Raw genomic sequence first — 20,036 nt, 5'->3', positions numbered from 1 at the left:
TTTTTTTAAGAATATTTATTACAAATAGAGTGCAAAGTAGATAAAATTGTGAGGCCGCCCCCACAGAAAAGGATTATTAACACTCAAAAGTACAAACAATATTTGGATAAATCATGAAATGTGATTTGGCACCAGATGCCTTAATATATGTCCATTTGACATTTACAGAAAGGATGACTAAAGGCAGTCCTTGAATTTTCAATGTATGGAAATTTTTTTATTGGTTCTGATTTGAACCCCTCTTTATATTAAGATTTAAAATAATCCCTGAATTGAAAACTCAGAAAACTAGAACAAGTTGAGAGGTAAATATATTTTTACTTATTTAAAAGATTAGTGTTCAAAATGAGATCCCAAAGTACATAACAATATGGATGAACCTTGAGGACATAATGCTGAATGAAATAAGTTAGACACAAAATGATAGGTATTGCATGATTTTGCTATTATGATTCTGGTAAAGGTGATTCTGGTCAAGATAATCTCAAAGGTGTACCCTGCATAATATATGGGACCTGGAAGTACACAGAAGCTACAGAGGGTGGAAAAATTACTCAATGAGGTTGAACTTAAATGTAAGGTAATGGACAGAAGTGATAGTAACTAACTGGTGGGGTGTTAAGTAACATTGCTATATTGAAGGTGAATGTGACTGAAAGGGGATGTATAGTGCCATATATCCCACCTATTAACTCTAATTATAAATAGGTTCTTACACGAATTCCTTCAAAGTTTTGATCTTGTATAGAGTCAATAATAGAGGGGTATAAGAGGAAAACTAATATTGCATGATATAGTCTATAGTTAATAGGAAGACAGCAATATACCACAGCAATACCTGGGATAAATTATTGGGGGGAGGAACAAGAGATTATGGGAGGTTTGATATTTGGTGAGGCTGTGTTTATTGATTCTTTGTCTCCTTGGACCAATGAAAATAATCTGAAATTAAGAATGCTGCTGATTTTATAAACAAGTGAGCACACTGTAAGACATGGTTTCTTTATTTTGGACATTATCCATGATGCCCAGTGGGTGGAGGGGGCCGAAGGGTACAATGACTGAGAAGCTGAAAGGCAAGCTGTGATATGTGTGTATGTGTGTGTGTGTGTGTGTGTGTGTGTGTGTGTGTGTATACATGATGAAATATTGTGTGGCTACAAAAATAATGACACTGTGAGGCACAAAACGAACTGAATGAACATTTTAGGACAAAGTGTTGAACAAAATAAGTCAAAAACAAAAGAATGAATATGATATACCTTCTTTCAGCAAATATTTATAATAAAACTGGGGCCTAGATTGTAAATTCTTATAGCAGCTATACTTACTCTGAAGTTGTAAATGTATTTCCACATTCTGAGACACTGAGCTATATGTGCATAAGCTGGTATTTCCCTGAAATTTTGAATATCTCTGTGATACCTAAGGTTCAAAGCTGGAGTTCTGCAGCTCTGAAAGTCAGCATTGCTATACATAGTAACAGTTAAAGTAACTGAAGAAGAGATCAGGCTTCAATTAGAGATAACTGAATAATTGGTTGGGACTAAGATAAATCGGAATACAGGGCAAACGATGACAATGTATGTACTCTAGAGCTTCACCTACAGTATGAGATCAAAGGCAGAGAGGTTTACTGTGTCCAGAACCGAAATTTTCTGTAACACAATCTAAATCAACCTGTTTGGATAGATCATTTAAACAACCCAAATACAGGGAGGCCAGAATGGGAATGAAGCCTTGTAGGGTTGATAATTAAAAAGTATTGGTAGGACGAAATCTATGTATCCTTCTAATAATCTTTCCTTGGATTTGATCTGCTTAGACTGAGCTTTTGTTTCCAATTAACATAGAGAGAGGGTCTAGATCACAGCCCCCAGTGTAAGCCTGGACAAATTACTCCTCGTACTAGCATTTAGCAATATTACCCCTTCCCTCTTCCTTGAAACATTTGCTCTTCTTGGCTTCTGGGATACTTCCCTCTCCTGACCTTCCTCTAATATAGCCAGGAAATTCTAAGCTTTATGAGATCAGTGACTATTTGTTTGCCTGACATTTGTATGGTGCCTGGCACACAGTAGCCATTCATTAATTCCTGTTCAATAAATGTCTGCTCTTACATGGATTTTATAAGTCTCAAACAACGTAATGCCTGTGGATTTCATAAATCTCAAACAACGTAATGCCTGTGATAATGCCCTGAAAACTATAAAAGACCATTTAGATGAGATTATGTATATTAAAATGATTTGCTTCTTAAAAAAAGAAAAGTATTGGTAGAGTTCATTGAGAGGAACTCGAGAGAGAGAGAGAGAGAAAAAAAAAGTCCCTTGAGAGACTGGAGACAAAATATGGAACTATTAAACTTTCCCATCTGGGAAATCCCTGGTGCTCTCTTAAACATTAGGGACTCCCAAGAAAAATAGGCTAAGCCCTTGATTTTGAGGCTTGCCCTTATGAAACTCATTTCTGTAGTAAGAAGCTAAGACTACCTATCATTATGCCTAAGTGTTACTTTCAGGAAACCTCTTTAGTTGCTGAGATGTAGTTTCTCCCTCTAAGCCTAACTCTGCAAGTAAAATCATTGCCCTCCCTGCTATATAGGATATGACGTTCAGAGATGAAAGTCTCCTTGACAATGTGGGACATGATTCCCAGGGATGAGCTTGGCTCTGGAACCATGGGATCAATAGTGCCCTCCAGATCAAAAGGGGGAAAAGGAAGGTAACAAAACAAGATATCAGTGGTGAACAGAGTTCAGACAGAGTTGAGAGGCTATTCTGGAGGTTACTGGTATGAAAGCTTCAGCTAGATATTGCTAACCAACATCATGCTTACTAACTCTAAAGAACACCTAGTGCTCTAACTGAGACTATATAAAAGCTTCATGCACTAAGTTTACTTTCCCGAAACCCATTACCTCCAGAGGGTTCCTTGACTAGGTAAGTCCTAAAACCCAGAGGGGCCAGCCACTCCAAGATAACAACTAATTCCATCCCTCTGTACTATATTATTGACACCCCTTTTCAACATGAAAAATTTAGAATTCTAACCAATCTTTGAGATCCTTATGGAGTTGGCAAAGGATCAAAGGAGAAGGAGGAGTTATAACAGAAAAGATAGGATTTAACAGGTGAGTATGACTGCCAAATCACTATACTGATATTTCTTTTAGCTCCCAGTGTTTGAAGCAGCAAGAAGGAAAAACCTGAAACTGTGGAATACCACAGTTTCATACCAAACTATGAAAACTGTTCTATAGCTACTCGTCAGAGTGCACTTTGAAAATTATTGCTTTTTCTTTCTTTATATATATATTTCACAATAAAAAACATTTAAAAAAATTAGTGTTGCCATAATAAGAGTCTGGTGAGACACAGTCTAATGAATTTGGGTTAAAAAAAAGTATACTTTTTTGGTTGGCAAAATGCATGCAAGTGCCTCAAAAATGTCCATACCCTTTGCTCATGTAATTCAGTTTCGTAGCTAATAATTTTAAAGAAATATTCAGAACATATATTTATATACAAAGGTAATTATTTCAGGATATCTTTACCATAGTGGGAAATTGGAAATAATCTAAAAGTTCAAGAATACAAGAATGGCTAAATACATTTTGATGAACCAGATAATAAATTATTATGCAACTATTAAAAAGATAATTTCAGGGAATTTTAAATAACATGAAGAGATACTCAACATACAAAGTGAGGGAAAAACCAAGTTGAAAACCTGGTTGTAACTACAACCAAGACTCAAGTCGGTTAAAAAAATAGAAAAAAAGAGTAGAAAAAAATACCAAAGTAATTATAATATTTATCTTTCAATGGTAGGACTATGGGTAATTTTTATTTTCTTTATCATATTTTTCTGTGTTTACATTTTATAATAGCTAACATAAAATAATAACAGTAAACTAGTATTTATTGGGGTGCTTTCTTTTACAGAAGGAATAGCAGGAACACAAGGGTTAAGAAATTTGTCTAAGGTCATAGGTAATAAGAGCTAGGGTTGGAAAAGAGTTCATAACCAGAAAAAAAAAAAAGACAGGGAAACCTTTTTAAGAATATTTTTAAAGTATAGTTTTAATATGATCAACTTTTTGACTTCTAGTATACTGTTGCAATGTGTAATAGCTGCTCAGGAATATTACTATCACTGAAATTTAATGTTGCTCCTTGAAAATATACACTAAATATCCAATAACAAGAGTACTGCTACAGTACTAAGAAAAAAGTCCAATTGGTGTTGCTCATTCTTGGGCATATTTCATTTTAATAAAAGTAAAGTTTACTGGGCTATTACAGTGGCCCAGACACTATTGTGAGCACTTAACCTATACAACTCATTTAATCTTCACACTAACTTTATGAGGAGGGCACTATTACTATCCCTATTTTACAGGTGAAGGAATTGATTCATAATGAGGTTAAATGCCTTCAGGCATTTTTTTTTTAGGTTAAAAGCTGAAGATGACACAGATGTAGGCTTTGGACCCAGGTTGCCTGTGATCTTAACCACCAGGCCATACCATTAAATGGTCAGTGTTTGGCAACCATATGCTAAAAAGGCAAAGGCTCTGGGAAAGTTTAGACTAGAGTTTTGGTAGTCAAAGTGTGGTCCCTGGACTAGCAGCTTCAATATCATCTGGGAACTTGGTAGAAATGCAAATGTTCAGACCATACCCGAGACCTGTTGTGCTGGTTTGAAGCTATGATGTACCCCCAGAAAAGCTATGTCCTTTACTCCTCATTCAGTATTGCTGGGTGGGAACTTTTTTACTGTTTCCATGGAGATGTGTCTCTACCCATTCCAGGTGGCATTGCTTACTAGAGCCCTTCAAGAGGGAACCATTTTGGAAAGAGCTTTAGAACCAACAGAGCCCACACAGTCAGACCTTTGGAGATGTGAAAGGAAGGCGCCCCTGGGGAAGCCTTATAAAATGAGGAAAAAGCTAGCAGATGTTGTCATGTGCCTTCCCAGCTGAGAAAGGTGTCCAGAATCCAAAGACCCCAGCAGACACCAGTCACATGACTTCCCACTTGACAGAGCTGCCCTGGACAGCACCAGTCTTTCTGAATGAAGGCAACCTCTTAACTTGGACATTTTCACAGTTTTAGAACTGCAAACTTGAAACTTAATAAATTCCCTTTCTAAAAGCCATTCCATTTCTGGTATATTGCATTCTAGCAACTTTTACAAACTAAAACACTTATTAAATCAGAAACTCTCAGGGTGGAACCCAACAAGCTCTCCAGGGGGTTCAGATGCACATTAGAGAAGGAAATTAAGGGGAGACATGCTAGCTCTCCTCATATTTGGGGTGCAAAATAGAGAAGAATTGATTTGCAGGGTCTTCACATGTTTTTGTATACTTATATACTCTTCTTAAGTACTGGGGAATGGTAAAAGCTGGCTTAATAGTGACAGTTTGGCTCAAAATTAGGAAAGAACTTATAGTTGGAAACAACCAACAACTGAAAGGGCTGCTCTGAGCAAGTGATCCTCTCATAATCTGAAGTATTTAAAGAGATTCTGAATAACTCATCATTTCTCAGGCAAGTTAGTGAATGGCAATGTGGATGGATAGTCTTACAAGCTCATGAGTGACAGAATCATAAAGCAGTATGTATATATTGGGCAGATATTTAGTAAGTGTATATTGATGCAAGAGAGTTCTCTTACATCAATGTAAGAAGAGTAAACGGGAGTTTGTAACACTTCTTGTTCTTAAGACTCTAGCTCAAAGCTCACCCTATATACGCTGGTCCCCTCACGAATCATTCAATAAAACTCACTCATTCTGTATTTCTGTATGAGATGCTCTCTCTGAATTCAAATTCTACATCAAAGCCTTGCTTAAGTTGTATGTTCTTTATGAAACCTGTAAATTTCCTTCACACTGTCAATTGTATTCATTGTTGGGTTTATAGAAATGTGCCATTTAAGAACAGAGATTATGTCACATATTTAGCGTCTTCCATTTTACCCTGTTCCACTATAGGAAATCAATAAATACCCTGAAGAATGATCAGTTTATTGGGAAGACTTTTCCATACTTCTTTTCTGGGACTCCTCTGCTATAGCTGTCTTCATTTCTGTTGCCTCCAATAACGAGAACACAAAGTCCAGCTCCCTATTAGGTGCAGACCAAAAATGTACCTGGTATTGGTCCTACTAATTACCTCAACAGCTGCTTCCTGCTTACCTTCTGGCATATACCAATGGAATAAGCCCCTGCAGCTCGATAAGAAAAGCCCATTTTTCCAGGGACTGAGTGCTATTTCTATCATGTCCTCACTTTCACATAAGCTCTGCATAGACTGTTATTATCCAGATGCAGATGTATATGTTAAAATTCTTATGACAAATCCAGTTATTATTTGTGCAGTGAAGCCAGTTTTCAGATTTTAATACTTCCTTTTTTTCTTTTACTCTTCTCATATGCTCTGTGCTCTAAAAGTATCTTTTAAAAACCACATTTTCACATCTTAAGAACATACAAAAAAAGTGTCAGATACTTTTTTCCCCTTTGCAGTCTTAGAACTTCAAAAACAGCCAAAAGGAAGTTTTATAAAATACGTAAAAATATGTGCTGAGAGCTGAGGTTTTATATGCCAAGAGTTAGACTGCAGTGAATTTTTACTGTGGTTAATATGAACTCCTAGGAAAAAAACAGCTTGCTGGAGACCCAGGCCCACTCTGTCATGGGAAAGTACCACACTGCTTCCATGCAGATAATTCTTACATGAATGAGAACCAATTCCTGCTTATCCACTATTGGATTATCCAGAGTCCCCACTGTCCTTTGTCCTTCTTTTCCTCCTCAGTAAAGGCCTTTTGGCCATTTCACAGCTCATTAGCACCTCTACCAGAAGGTAGGTGGTGACAGGGAGAAGAGGTGAAACTAAAATCAGTAAATTTTACTGCTCGTTAGCAGGTCTTGTAAAAGACATGGGAGAAGGGGGTTGAAGTCGTCATCCTCACCAGGATCATCATCAAGTACTTATGAGGTGCTCAGCTCACATGGGGGGTAGGGGGTAGCATAACTAGGCATAGCCACTGTGAGTTTACTATTATTCATTGTTTAATTTATTCAAGTTTCCCCACCATTACATATATAATTAAGAACTGTCTGGATCTTGAACATAAGGAGGCTTACCTGTTTTTGCACTCCACTGAGTTGCTGAACCTTGATAATGAGTGAAGCAGTTCGACCCTTGTATTGAATTGTTCTAATAAAAGTCCCAGCATGGTCCACACTGAAGGGCTCTGACCAACGCCAGTTGCCCCAACCTTCAATACAGATGTGTAACAGCTGGAGAGAGAAACAATAATCGTCATAATGCCAAAAGTGCCAACAAAAATCTAGTCCTAAAACGAAGGTCTCATTGCTGGAAAACCTTCCTATTTGTAATATTTAGCATCTGTTTTCTTTTTAACCCGCATTATTCATCCATTTCTAGCTTATTCAACCAGGCTAAGAATAGCAAATATGCCACATAGAGTCAATGTGGTTTTCCAGATCACATTTTAAACCTTCTTAAAAATAATTGTCCTATCAAATGGTAGAAGGTCTGTTGAACATTTGAGAAAACACCATTTCATTTATCTGGAGGACAAGAAGGTTGAAATGTGAGATCAAAGAACTTTGGTCTTGGCTGAGAGTTTATTCCTTCTTATGGCTAGACAATAATTAAAGCTAAATTTGGTTTGTGGCATTATTTTGACCCGAAGTTGCCATTCCTTATTTTTCTTTATGATAAAAAAAAAACAAAAAAAACAAACAGCAATTTGAAGAAGCAGCTCATTTAACATATTCTCACATGAAAAGATCACATGTTTTTAATTAGCTTTATCACCAAGTTTTTAATGTAAGAGAAAATGTCTGTTTTTACTATTTTTAGTATGTATTTATAGTAATTTTTATTAATTGAATTTCCTCACTCATTTTTAAATTTATTTGTATAGTATTTCCAATTTTGGTACTATTTGGATTTCTTTTATCATCATTTATTTACTTACTATTTCCACTCATATCCACTATCTGCAACTAAGAAAATCAATTTAACTAAATAGGTATTTGGAACAAAACACAATTTAGGACACATGTTTAAATTAAAATAGACACTATTCTATATGATTAATAAGTATAAGGAACTAAAACCGATATTTTAGGAAAATTTTTATGATACACAAACTTAATTTAATATTTTCCTATACACTGTATATAATTTTTAAAAGAATTAACTAAAGGCTAATCTCATGGAATACTTTCCCAATTAATAGAGTGAATAAAACTTTGAAAATGTTCTTTCTATTAGAGCTATCATAACAGACTTAACATAAATATATTAAGGATTTATAAGGAAATTGCCATCATAATAGAGATCTTTTGATGGAAGCAAGATTATTTTCTAGTTTTAGCATCAAAAGGAGCCCTCATAATTCAATTTTAAAAGTGCCTGAGTTTTAAAATTTCCCAGGGTCACTGGTCATTACAAGGTGATTTTTGGTGGATCATCAAGGTGGTTTTTCTGTTTTTAAGTTTTTGAAGAAAATGATTCAAAAATCTCCTAACTCCCTGCTTTGAACATGGCTACTGAAGTTCCTCTTCACACAACTGTCAGTGATTCTGTGAAATCAAAAGCCTACCACTCAGATGACTTCTAACAAAGGCTAGGAACTAACAACGACAAAAAAATCCTGGGCAGCAAATACCTTTAGGGAAAATATGGTTTTATATATATTCTGCAACATGAAAGTACCAGAGTATCTTTGATGTTAAAACATTAGTTACAGAGAAAAAAAAGAAAGAAAAGAGAAAGAGAGAAACAATAGCAATGTTTGGAACCATTTCAGTTTTTTATAGCAGCAACTGGGAATAGAGCTCAGGGTACACACAAAACTAAAAGAAACAAAAAAGTTGTTTTCTTTGGAGAGACTAGTAGCTGGTAAGGACCAAAGAATAATGAGGCAAGGTACTTGAGGTCAAGTTCAGCTATAATTTTTCCTGAAAATTTCATGGACTCTAAACAAAGACCTAACATATGAGATACAGTTTTAATAGATGAGTGTTCAGATTTGCATATGAGCTCAGTTTTAGATAGCTGTCCAATCTGTATAGACAGTTTTTAATGACTGAGTGTCACCAAGGGATGTGCTGTCAGGTTTCGTTTGTTAGCTCTTTGTTCCCTGAATGTTGGCACATATATTTTATTTGAATTATGAAAGTTTAGATACATTTGGGTTTATGTCACATAGAAAAGTTAAGGGAGGGGCATTTATACCACTTCTCCCTATGTGTATCATCAGTTAAATATTTGTAGTGGTTGGTCTGCTGTTTAAAACCATCAAAATATCATTGGCAAACAGATACATATAAAGTACTAAGAAAGGAATTACATTCTTAAGAAAGCAAAACTACAAATAAAAGAATTCAGGAGGCCCAGGGTGTATTCTAGTCCTCTTTATGCTGCAATACCACTGACTGTGTACCTGTGGCACTGGATTTGGGCACTAGATGGAAGTTGCTCAGATATCTACGATACCAAGTGAGCAGTATGAAGTTCTATTCCTGCTAGACCTGCTAACTAAGATTTCACTTGTACAAGTACTGCAAAGTATATATTTAATAACTAATACCTATATATCTATTTAATTTCAATATAGAACTATAAGATGAGGCATAAAAAGTGTGAAATTTGAGTTAGATTACCTGATTCTAATGAAATTTCTTTCTACAATTCTTTCAATATATTTTCATTATTCAGGTACTAAAAGGAAGGCAATATACTAGGCATGGTAGAGCAAATAAGTAGGGCATTCTTTGCCCTGCAGGGAGCTTGTGATCTTAAGGAAAATAAGACATGCATAAATAACTATACCAAGAGGTCTTAGGAGAGGTTAAAAAGTGCTTAAGGAGTCTAAAGGGAGGGCCTCTTTCAGGCTTCATGTTGGGTCTCACTCAGTGTTTGATAAGGATTTTAATTGGCAAAGATCAGAATTCCTTTCTGGGCCAAATGGACAATAAAATATGTGAAAGTAGAAGTCATGTTTAGGGCAAAGTTCATAGTCTCTACTGACTGTGAACATAACAAAAAGGGTGGGGAATAATGTCAGACAGGTAGATCTATATTGTGATTGGACTGATTTACTAAGCTAAGGAATTTTCACTTTATTTGGGAATTAGTAGGTAGCCATGAAAAGATTCTGTATTTGTGAGCGATGTGTTCACAGAAGGGTAAAAGTAGAGGGTGAAGGCAGGAAGATAACTGTGAGACAGAAAGAGAAACATGGGGGACAGGAAAGCAATTGTCTTACCAAAAGATACTATCCCTTTTGTCCAGATTCCAAAGTATTTTTATGCACTCTTATTGATTTGAAATATTCTTTCAACTCTTTCCTATTAGGTTTCCCTTACTGACTCACTTCCTCCACCATCTTTTCTATCCAGGCATCTCATTCTCTTCAGCCTAGTTAGTGTCTAGTATTTTTTATTAGGGGAAAAAAAAAGTCAAATAAGACCCACTCTTTTTTGAGCTTTTCAATGAGAACTGAAACTAAGCAATAAGGTAAGTTGCATAGTGGCCACCCCCTCATGGAAGTTCCCAAGGGATCATAGTTTCTTTTTTTCTAGCAGATAACCCCCACCCCCACCCGCTCAGCGCTAATGCTAACAGTCAGACTAAATTCACAGTTTCCCATTGAGGATCTCAAGTTGGAGCATATATAGCTTTCAACTCATTTTTTCAATACAAAACACAACTGAATTACTGATCAGGGAGTTGGAGATTAGCTCTGAGGATCACCCACAGCCATGTCCAAAGGAAAATTCCTGAATTGATAGATTAAGAAAGAAAAGCAAGATGAAATCTAGGAAAAAAAAGAGTACACCAAGGAAGAAAAGGACAAGAGGGTGGGCAAGTAAATATTTTAAGTTACACTTAAAAATATAAATGATGAAGGTACAAGTTACTTTTCAGAGACTTAAATATTTCACTATTTAAAAACTGCTGTCAATATTATTTACACCTCAATAATCACAAATTAAAATTTGTCTTCAGACTCATTTGTGAATTTTTGCATTTTATAATAATTCACTGTACAGTAATATATGATGTTCTAAAGAGAAACTATAAACCTACATGACTTCAAAATCTCCCCAATCTGTTGAATGTATATGAGAAATATTACATATTCATCTTTTAAACTTCTAGGAACTCCTCACTCTAATTCAAGAGCCTAGTGCCCAATAGGTATTCAAAAAATATCTATGAATAAACAAATAAATCAAGGTTAATGAAAGAAAAAATAAGTAAAACAACCTGTTTAAAAAAATTAGTAATGATATTTGTGCATAAAATAGTATCATAAAATGAATGACAAATGAAAATATTTAGAAAAGATTTATCCTTTGAATGGCTATTCAATAGGTATTTGTTTTTCATGGATAACAATATTAAACTGAAAATCAATAACATTCATAATTCAGACATTGCACTACTGCTATTAAACCATCAAGTATACAATAGCAACTAAAAGAACCAAATATCTAGGAATAAATTTAACCAAGGATGTAAAGGACCCATATTCAGAAAACTACAAAGCATTGCTAAAAGAAATCAAAGAAGACCTAAATAAATGGAAGAACATCCCATGTTCATGGACTGGAAGACTAAACATTATGTCAATTCTCATTCCCTGGAACTTTGGGTGTTTGTTTGGCACCTGAGACTCAGAGTTAGAGCTCTGAAGCTATATAAGTCAGTATTACCCCATATAGCAACTGTTTAAAAAGTTGAAAAAATGATCAGATTTCAACTAGAGATATGAATGAAGCTGATCTGGATAAGACTAAGGTAAATCAGAATACAAGGTAAAGGATGATATGGTCTATATCTTAAAACCTCAACTTCTATGTGAGAGCAAAGGAAGAGATGTTTATTTGGTGCAAAATTTATATTTTTGGTAATGTACTATCTAATTTAAAGTGTATGGTCAGTTTACTCGAACACCATAATTACATGGAATCTTGAATGGGACATGAGATCTTGTTGGTGTGTAAAGATTAGTGTGATACCTGGATACAACTAAGAGTAATTGAGGTAAAGAATAAAAAGTATTTGTAAAGTCCCCTCCAAGAACTGGAGAGAAAGGGGGAAATATTAAACTTCCCCACCTGGGAAATTCCTGATATTCTCGCAAGCATTGGGGACAACCAATTCAATAGGTTGAGCCCTCTATCTTGGGATTTGCCCATGGGCAAACTTATTCCTGCAAAGTATAGGCTAAGCCTACTTAAAATTAGGCCTAAGAGTCATCTCCAGAGAACTCTTTCATTGCTCAAATGTGGCCTCTCTCTCTAAACCAACTCAGCAGGTTAATTCACTGATTGCTTTCCCCCTATACACACACTCCCTCAACGTGGGACATGACTCCCATGGGTGTAAATCTCCCTGGCAACAAGGAACCTGACTCTTGGAACAAGCTAGGACCCGGCATCATGGGATTGAGAAAACCTTCTTGACCAAAAAGGGGAAAAGGGAAATGAGACAAAATAAAGCTTCAGCAGCTAAGAGATTTCAAATAGAGTTGAGAGGTTATCCTTATGCATATACGGATGCATATTCTTATGCATTATATAGTACACCTTGTAAGTTTTTGTATATCAGAATAGCTAGAAGGAAATACCTGAAACTCTGAACTTTATTCCAGTGGCCTTGATTCTTGAAGACAACTGTATAATTATACAGCTTTTACAATGTGACCGTGTGATTATGAAAACCTTGTGGCTTATGCTCCCTTTATAAAGGGCATGGACAGATGAGTGAAAAAATAAGGACAAAAAATAAATAAATAATGGGGGGGGATAAGGGGTAAAACAAATTGGCAGAGTGCAATACTAGCTAGTAGTCAATGAGAGGGAGGGGTATGGGGTATGGAGTTTTTACTTTTTTTTTAAATTTCTTTTCCTGGAGTGATGCAAACATTCTAAAAATGATCACTGTCATGAATACACAACTATGTGATGATATTGTGAGCCACTGATCGCATACTTTGGATGGACTGTATGGCTTGTGAAGATATCTCAATAAAAATAAAATAGAAAGAGACTAAAAAGACAATTAGCAATTAACTGCAATATATAATTCTGGACTGGAGCTATAATGGAGGAGAAAATGCTCAAAAGGTCATTACTGAGATATATAAAAAAAATTGGAACATGGACTTTATGCTTTATATCAATATTAAATTTCTTGAACTTGATAATTGATTGTACTTACCATGGTTATAGTAACAAACCATGTAATAAACATGGTTTATTACCTTGTTCTTAGGTAATAAACATATAAATATTAAGTGTTTAAGAAGGATGATGTTTATTTTCCAATGTTTAAAAAATAGATAAATGACAGACATAAATAGATAGCTAAATAGAATGATATAACAAATTATATCTGGGTGGAGGGTATACTGGTATTCTCTGTATTATTTTTGTTTTGTTTTTTTGCAACTTCCTTTAAAAAGATGTCAATTCTACCCCAACTGATTTATAGATTCAATGCAATCCCAATCAAATTCCAAGTCTACCTTGAAGAATTGGAAAGGCCAATTACCAAATTTATTTAGAAGGGTAAGGGGCCCTAAATAGATAAAAACATACTGAAGAAGAAAAATAAAGTTGAAAGACTCACACTTCCTGACTTTAAAGCATATTACAAAGCTATAGTGGTCAAAACAGCATATTATTAGCATAAAGATAGACATATTGACCAAATGAATCGAACTGAGAGTTCATAAATAGACCCTCACATCTATGGAAAATTAATTTTTGACAAGGCTGTCAAGTCTACCCAATTGGGACAGAGCAGTCTCTTCAACAAATAGTGTTGGGAGAACTGGGTATCCATACCCAAAAGAATGATCCCATCTCACACCTTACACAAAACTTAGCTCAAAATGGATCAAAGACTTAAATATAAAGAGCAAGAACCATAAAACTATTAGAAGGAAATGTAGGAAGCATCTTTAAGATCTTTTGGTAGGATATGGTTCCTTAGATTATATACCCAAAGCACAAGCACTGAAGGAAAATATAAATGGGACCTCCTCTAAAATGAATACTTTCGTGCTTCAAAAGACTTTGTCAAGTGGACGAAATGGCAGCCTACTCAAAAGGGGAAATATCTGGAAACTTCTCCTATTTGATAAGGTTTAGTATTCAAGATACATAAAGAAACCTGACAACTCAACAATAAAAAGACAATTAAAAAAATGGGTAAAAGATTTGAATAGACATTTTTTCAAAGAGGATATACAAACAAATGGCTAAAAAAGCACATGAAAAGATGTGCAACATTACTATTTATTGGAGAAGTGCAAATCAAAACTACAATAAGATATCATTTCACATCTACTAGAATGGCCACTTTTAAAAACAGAAAACTACAAGTGTTGAAGAGGATGTGGAGCAATAGGAACACTTATTCATTACTGGTGGGAATGTAGAATGGTACAGTGGTGTAAAAGACAGCTTGGTGGTTCCTCAAGAAGCTAAGTATAGAACTGTCACATGATCTGGGAATCCCGCTTCTAGGTGTATACTCAGAAGATCTGAAAGCAGGGATGTGAACAGATATTTGCTAACTGATGTTCACAGTGGCATTATTTACAATTGTTAAAAGATGGAGACAACCCAGGTGTCCAGGTGTCCATGGATAGATAGACAACACATCTATCCATCTATGAATGGATAGACAGAATGTATATATACATATGGTGGAATATTATTCAGCTATGTAGTCATATGTAGTCATATATGAGTAATGACATATATGACCACATGGATGAACATTGAGGACATTACGTTGTGTGAAATAAGCCTGACACAAAAGGACAAATATTGTATGACTTTGCTAATATGAACTAAATATACCTAGCACACTTATGATGCTAATATCTAGAACATAGGTCACCAGAAGATAGAATGAGGGCAGAGAATGAGGAGCTGATGTTTAATTTGTGCAGAATATGTTGTAAGGTTGATTATAAATGTTTGAAAAGAGGTGATGGTAGCACATCATAGAGAGTATAATTAACAGTGATGGTATGTGTGTGTGATTGTGGTTGAAAGGGAAAATTTAGGTTTGTAATTTCATTACTAGAAGGAAAGCCAGAAGGTGAAATACGGGACTGGATAACATAGTGAACCATCTTGTGAATGAAAATGTTTCAGAAGTGATTGTGTTGATGAATGCACAGTCAACGACTATAGTAGAAGACACTGATTGCACACGTTAGGTGGATTGCACAGTATGTGAGTTTATCTCAATAAAACTGCTTAAGAAAAAAAAAGCATCAAGTAGACCCAAAACGATATAATAGGTGAGCACAGAGATTAAAATTAAGTTAAACTACTTTAAGAAATCCTTGTCTATCTATAATAATAATATCTGGAAAGCAAATTAAACAGATTAAAGTTATATCACTTGATAGGAATGCAAGAGTCTAAGCGGAATGACAGTACATTTCATAACATTAAATTAGCATAACAAATACAATGAAGCATCTTGTTCATTGCTGCTTTTTCACTGTCAGGGGCAGATTCAGTTGAATTTCAAGGTGTTCAGAGAGTATGAAATAATGCTAAAAGACAAGTAAAAATCTTCTAGATAATGGCTAATGCTTGGTGTCACCATTATTCCATACTGGAACCCTTAGAATCCTATATACTCACACACTTACAGAACTCAATCTCATACCTAAAAGAATAGAAATAAATAAAATTGAATAACTTTTTAGTGGATAAGCTGGACCCTGATACAGTTTTTATTTTGGTAGAAAAAGGAGAAAGAGAAAAAAAGCTGAATTTTGAAAGCCTTTCCAAATCAATTATTCAGGACTGATCCAGCTGAGTCTTTGTTGTCATCATACAAATCTTTGGTAGTTTAGTCTTTCGCAAAATATGGCTCTTGTAGGTTTTCCTTGAGATTATTTGAATACAATGAAGGCCACAAATACTTGTGATCAGCAAGAAACAATCTCTTACAGAAGAGGGAAACCTGGCACACTCACAAATTGCTGGGTGGAATAACAATTACAGCTGGAGCACAATTCCTCTATCAAAAATTCCTAGTTTCAGATACTCATTAACTCATCAATTTTAAGCACAATCCTCCTTTTGAAAATTCCTAGTTTTAGATATTAATTAACTCATCAATTTTACATAGGAATCTTTCCAAGGAAATAATAATAAGTGTGTGAAGAGATTTACATGGATGAATATTTATTCTAGTGCTATTTTAATACTGAAAATTTGGCAATAATAGTTGATCAAATAAAACATAGTAAAAATAATGGCAGTTGTCATTTGGTTAGACACTTAATATGTGCCAAGAACTGGGCTAAGTGCTTTATATATTGCCTTATTTATTCCATAAAATGGTTTTGTAAGGTAGATATTATTTATTCCATCTTATGGATGAAAAAACAAACAGATCTAGAGAGGCTAAGTGACTTGCTCAGGGCCACAGTGCCCTGTGCACCAGAGCTGCGTTCACAGGATTCTTAGCCACATTTATACTAGAGTCCTCACAATACATCGAAAAATCACGAGATGGAAAAATGTTAGTGATGGTATGAAACAGGTTGAAAAAAAGCACAAAAAAGTATGCCTAATATACTGCTTTTTTTGTAAAACAAACAATTGTATATATATATATCTTCCAGATAAAGGCTGGGAAGAATCATGCCAGAAGGCATATAGCAGTTATCTCAGTATTGTGGGTTAATGTGTTTTAAGTATTCTTTTTTATATGTGTTTTGAATCACCTTGTGCAATTTCCAAAATGTATACTCCATATTTTGCAATTACATAAAAACTGTTATTAAAATGAAAACTGTTTAATAGCAAGCATATAGAGCCTGCATTCCAAGTAAAAAGAAATTATATATTTCTATTTTAAACACTCAAATTCAGCGTCCTGCATGAAGCCTCCTTGTTTGTCCTGGTCAAAGTCACAGCTCCCTCATTTGCATTCTTGCCACTTTGCTAAGAGGGTAACATGATCCTCATTTCATCTCTGGAGCTTCTCCAGCTCCTAGCACAAAATTTGCCTTGATATATTACATATTCACAGGATTCTTAAAGCAGTTTTATGTGATGATATGATTTTTCTCCCTAGAGGAATTAGGTTTTTAGTTTTCTTTTCTTCAATTTAGCAAATATTTTTTAAGGATCTATAGCTATTACATTTTTACTATAAGCCAACTAACTGAACCACATGGTATACATTGTGTTGAATGAGATATATTACTTGCCCTGAAAAATCCTCACAATATAGTGGGGAAAACAGACTATTCAATAAGAAAAGTTATACCGCAAAAGTTTATAAGAAAATAAGAAAAAAAAAGTCGGACTCCAGAGACGTACTTCTTGGGGTAATTGGAAATTTGAGCAGAGGACATATTTTTCTTACTCAATGAAATAACACGAAAAAAAGACACACCGAAGTACAATAAAGGCTTACAATGTAAGTTTAAAAAGTAGGCAACAACTTAACTTGCCATGTAACAATCAGGCCTGGAGTGGTTCTTTCTGCACAAAATTAATGTTTATAAAGTGCACTTACTGTATTACAAAGACAAGTCAAAAAAGTAGACGCTATGGCTTCAAATCACTTGTACAAATAACTTGTACTTTTTGTCAGTATAACTTGGGAAATTAACTTTATCATGAGCTTAATTTCCTTTAATAGTTTTGATGAAAATGCAAATGGAACCACTGAATTTTGATTCTGGAAAGAGAAAAGAGTTATATTGAAACAAAAATCATTGTTTTTAGGCAGCCAAAGGGCATATGTGCAGTGTTTTTGGCGATGTAGAGAGATAAGAAGTAGGGAGAGAATGAGGCAGGACAAGAGAGGACAGGATATGGACACACACACACACACACAAAGGGAGAGTGAAGAGGCAGTGAACTCTGAGGTCAATAACCGTCATTTCCCCTCAGTGCAGCAATCATCAACAAACAGCAAGGATTGAAACATGAAAGACAATGAAACAAAGTAACTAACAAAAAATGTAGTGTTTGGCTGTTTGAAATATTAATGCTATACATGTGTTACATACAGTTTTCATAGTTTTAAAACAGTTTATGGTGTTATTTCACACAGTTTATGATAAATCATTTGAATTTCCACTGGTAGGTTAGGATGTCAAATATTGCACATTTTTAACAAGGATTAAGGCTTGATCAAAGTTTCAACATACCCATAATCAAGTCATAGAATCCTTTTAAAATTAAAAAAAGGTATTTTGGTTTTTTTTTTTTTTTAACTGAAAGCAAATTAATTTATAAAATAAAAAAGGAGAGAGAAATTTTACAGAAAACTTTGAACAGAAGAAAGGTGGCCAAAAGACACAGAGGAAGACAGAAATGGGGATGTGAGGAACAAAGGATGGGTGAGACCCGGAAGAACTGAGGTACAGAGCCTGGAATCACATTTGCCTTCAAGTCAAGGACAGAGGGGAAGAGCTGGAGCTGGGAGGCCCTGGGGTCAGAGAGCAGAGCCGAGCTGTGAGCCGAGAGTCTGACGGACACTATCCCAGGGCGGGCATTTCCCCTCACCCGCTGCTGCCACATCCCGGTGTCCTCTTCTAGGGAAACCAAGGTTTTTGGCAAGGCTGTGAAAAAATGAGAACCTTCACGCATTGCTGATGAGAATGTAAAACGGTGCAGTGATTTTAGAAACAGTTTGGCAATTTCTCAAAGTTAAACATAGGACTGCCATATGACCCTGCAATTCCAGTCCTAGGTATACACCTAAAAGAATTGAAAACTGGGACTCAAACAAATATTTGCATGCCAATGTTTATAGCAGCATGATTTACAATAGCTGCAAGGTGGAAACACCCCAAATGTCCATTAAAAATTAAATAGATTAAAAAATGTGGTATATACAAATAATGGAGTATTATTTAGCCAGAGAAAGAAATTCTGGTGTATACTACAACATGGGTGACCCTTGCAAACACTATGCTAAATGAAATAAGACAGCTATAAAAGGACAAATATTATATGAAATATCTAGAATGGGCAAAGTCATACAGACAGAAATCAGATTACAGGTCACCAGGGGCTGGGGGGAGAAGGAAGGGATGGACCGCTAATGCTTAATGGATCCACTATTGCTTAAGAGTACTGAGTTTTTGGGCTGATGAAAAATTTTGTCAATGGATGCTAATGATGGTAGGACAACATCGTGAATGTAATTAATGCCACAGAATTGTACATTTGTAAAAATGGGTAAAATGGCAAATCTTATTACATTTATTTCACCACAATAAAAAAGAGGTGAGAAATTCTGGTGCTGTGCAGACATATATTCCTGACAGAATGATGTTCAACCATGCCATGCTTTTAGTTGGACCCAATTTTTCAGTAGTAGAGATAAGAGTATATTGGTCGGAAATTATAAAGAATTATTTGGGTGAGCTGAGAAATGGAAAACAATAAGATAAGAAATTGGAGGCATAGTTTGACAGTCATTCAGATTTGGAGAAATTATCAGGCTTTGTCTATCTGAAAATCAAGTTTGTCTTTACACACACGTGCACACACACATAAACATACAAATACACACAATAAGGAAACCTACCCAAAGTTTGAATAAAGACTTTCACTTAAAATGTTCTCAAATTTAACATTCGTCATTTAGTAAAATTTAGCTTAATGAAAAATACAAGACATGCCAAGACGTGCCCTAAGAAAAGATCAAGTATTTTTTGAGATCTTTAATTTATTTTTATTCAGCATGAAAATTTTAGGCAATTAAAATTGTTATCCCTAATTTTAATTAACAAAGAAAAAAGAAGAATCTAACAGATGTAAAAGAAATAAAAAAATTTTAGAGTTATTTATTTTCATTTAACTAAACTACTCTGCCACATTAAGAAAACATTTTTGTAAAGGTTAAGTAAAGTATTTCATGGCAACCACTACTTCTTAGAGCCTGTATAACAAGAAACATGAG

General features: G+C 35.0%; 1 protein-coding gene across 6 annotated transcripts in view; it reads right to left on the bottom strand.

Moving 5' to 3' along the window:
• VPS13B (vacuolar protein sorting 13 homolog B) overlaps positions 1-20,036 on the bottom strand; it is a 1,000,970-nt gene that overhangs the window by 57,746 nt on the left and 923,188 nt on the right. For all 6 annotated transcript variants that reach the window (XM_077167321.1, XM_077167322.1, XM_077167317.1 and 3 more), the window contains one exon: positions 7,163-7,318. In XM_077167321.1, the coding sequence (XP_077023436.1) occupies positions 7,163-7,318 (156 nt within the window). The remainder of the gene's footprint in view (positions 1-7,162; positions 7,319-20,036) is intronic.

Source organism: Tamandua tetradactyla, chromosome 6 (genome assembly GCF_023851605.1).
Source record: "Tamandua tetradactyla isolate mTamTet1 chromosome 6, mTamTet1.pri, whole genome shotgun sequence".
NCBI lineage: Eukaryota > Metazoa > Chordata > Mammalia > Pilosa > Myrmecophagidae > Tamandua > Tamandua tetradactyla.
Note: the sequence above shows the minus strand (reverse complement) of the source record. Positions and strands in the feature narration are given on the sequence as shown.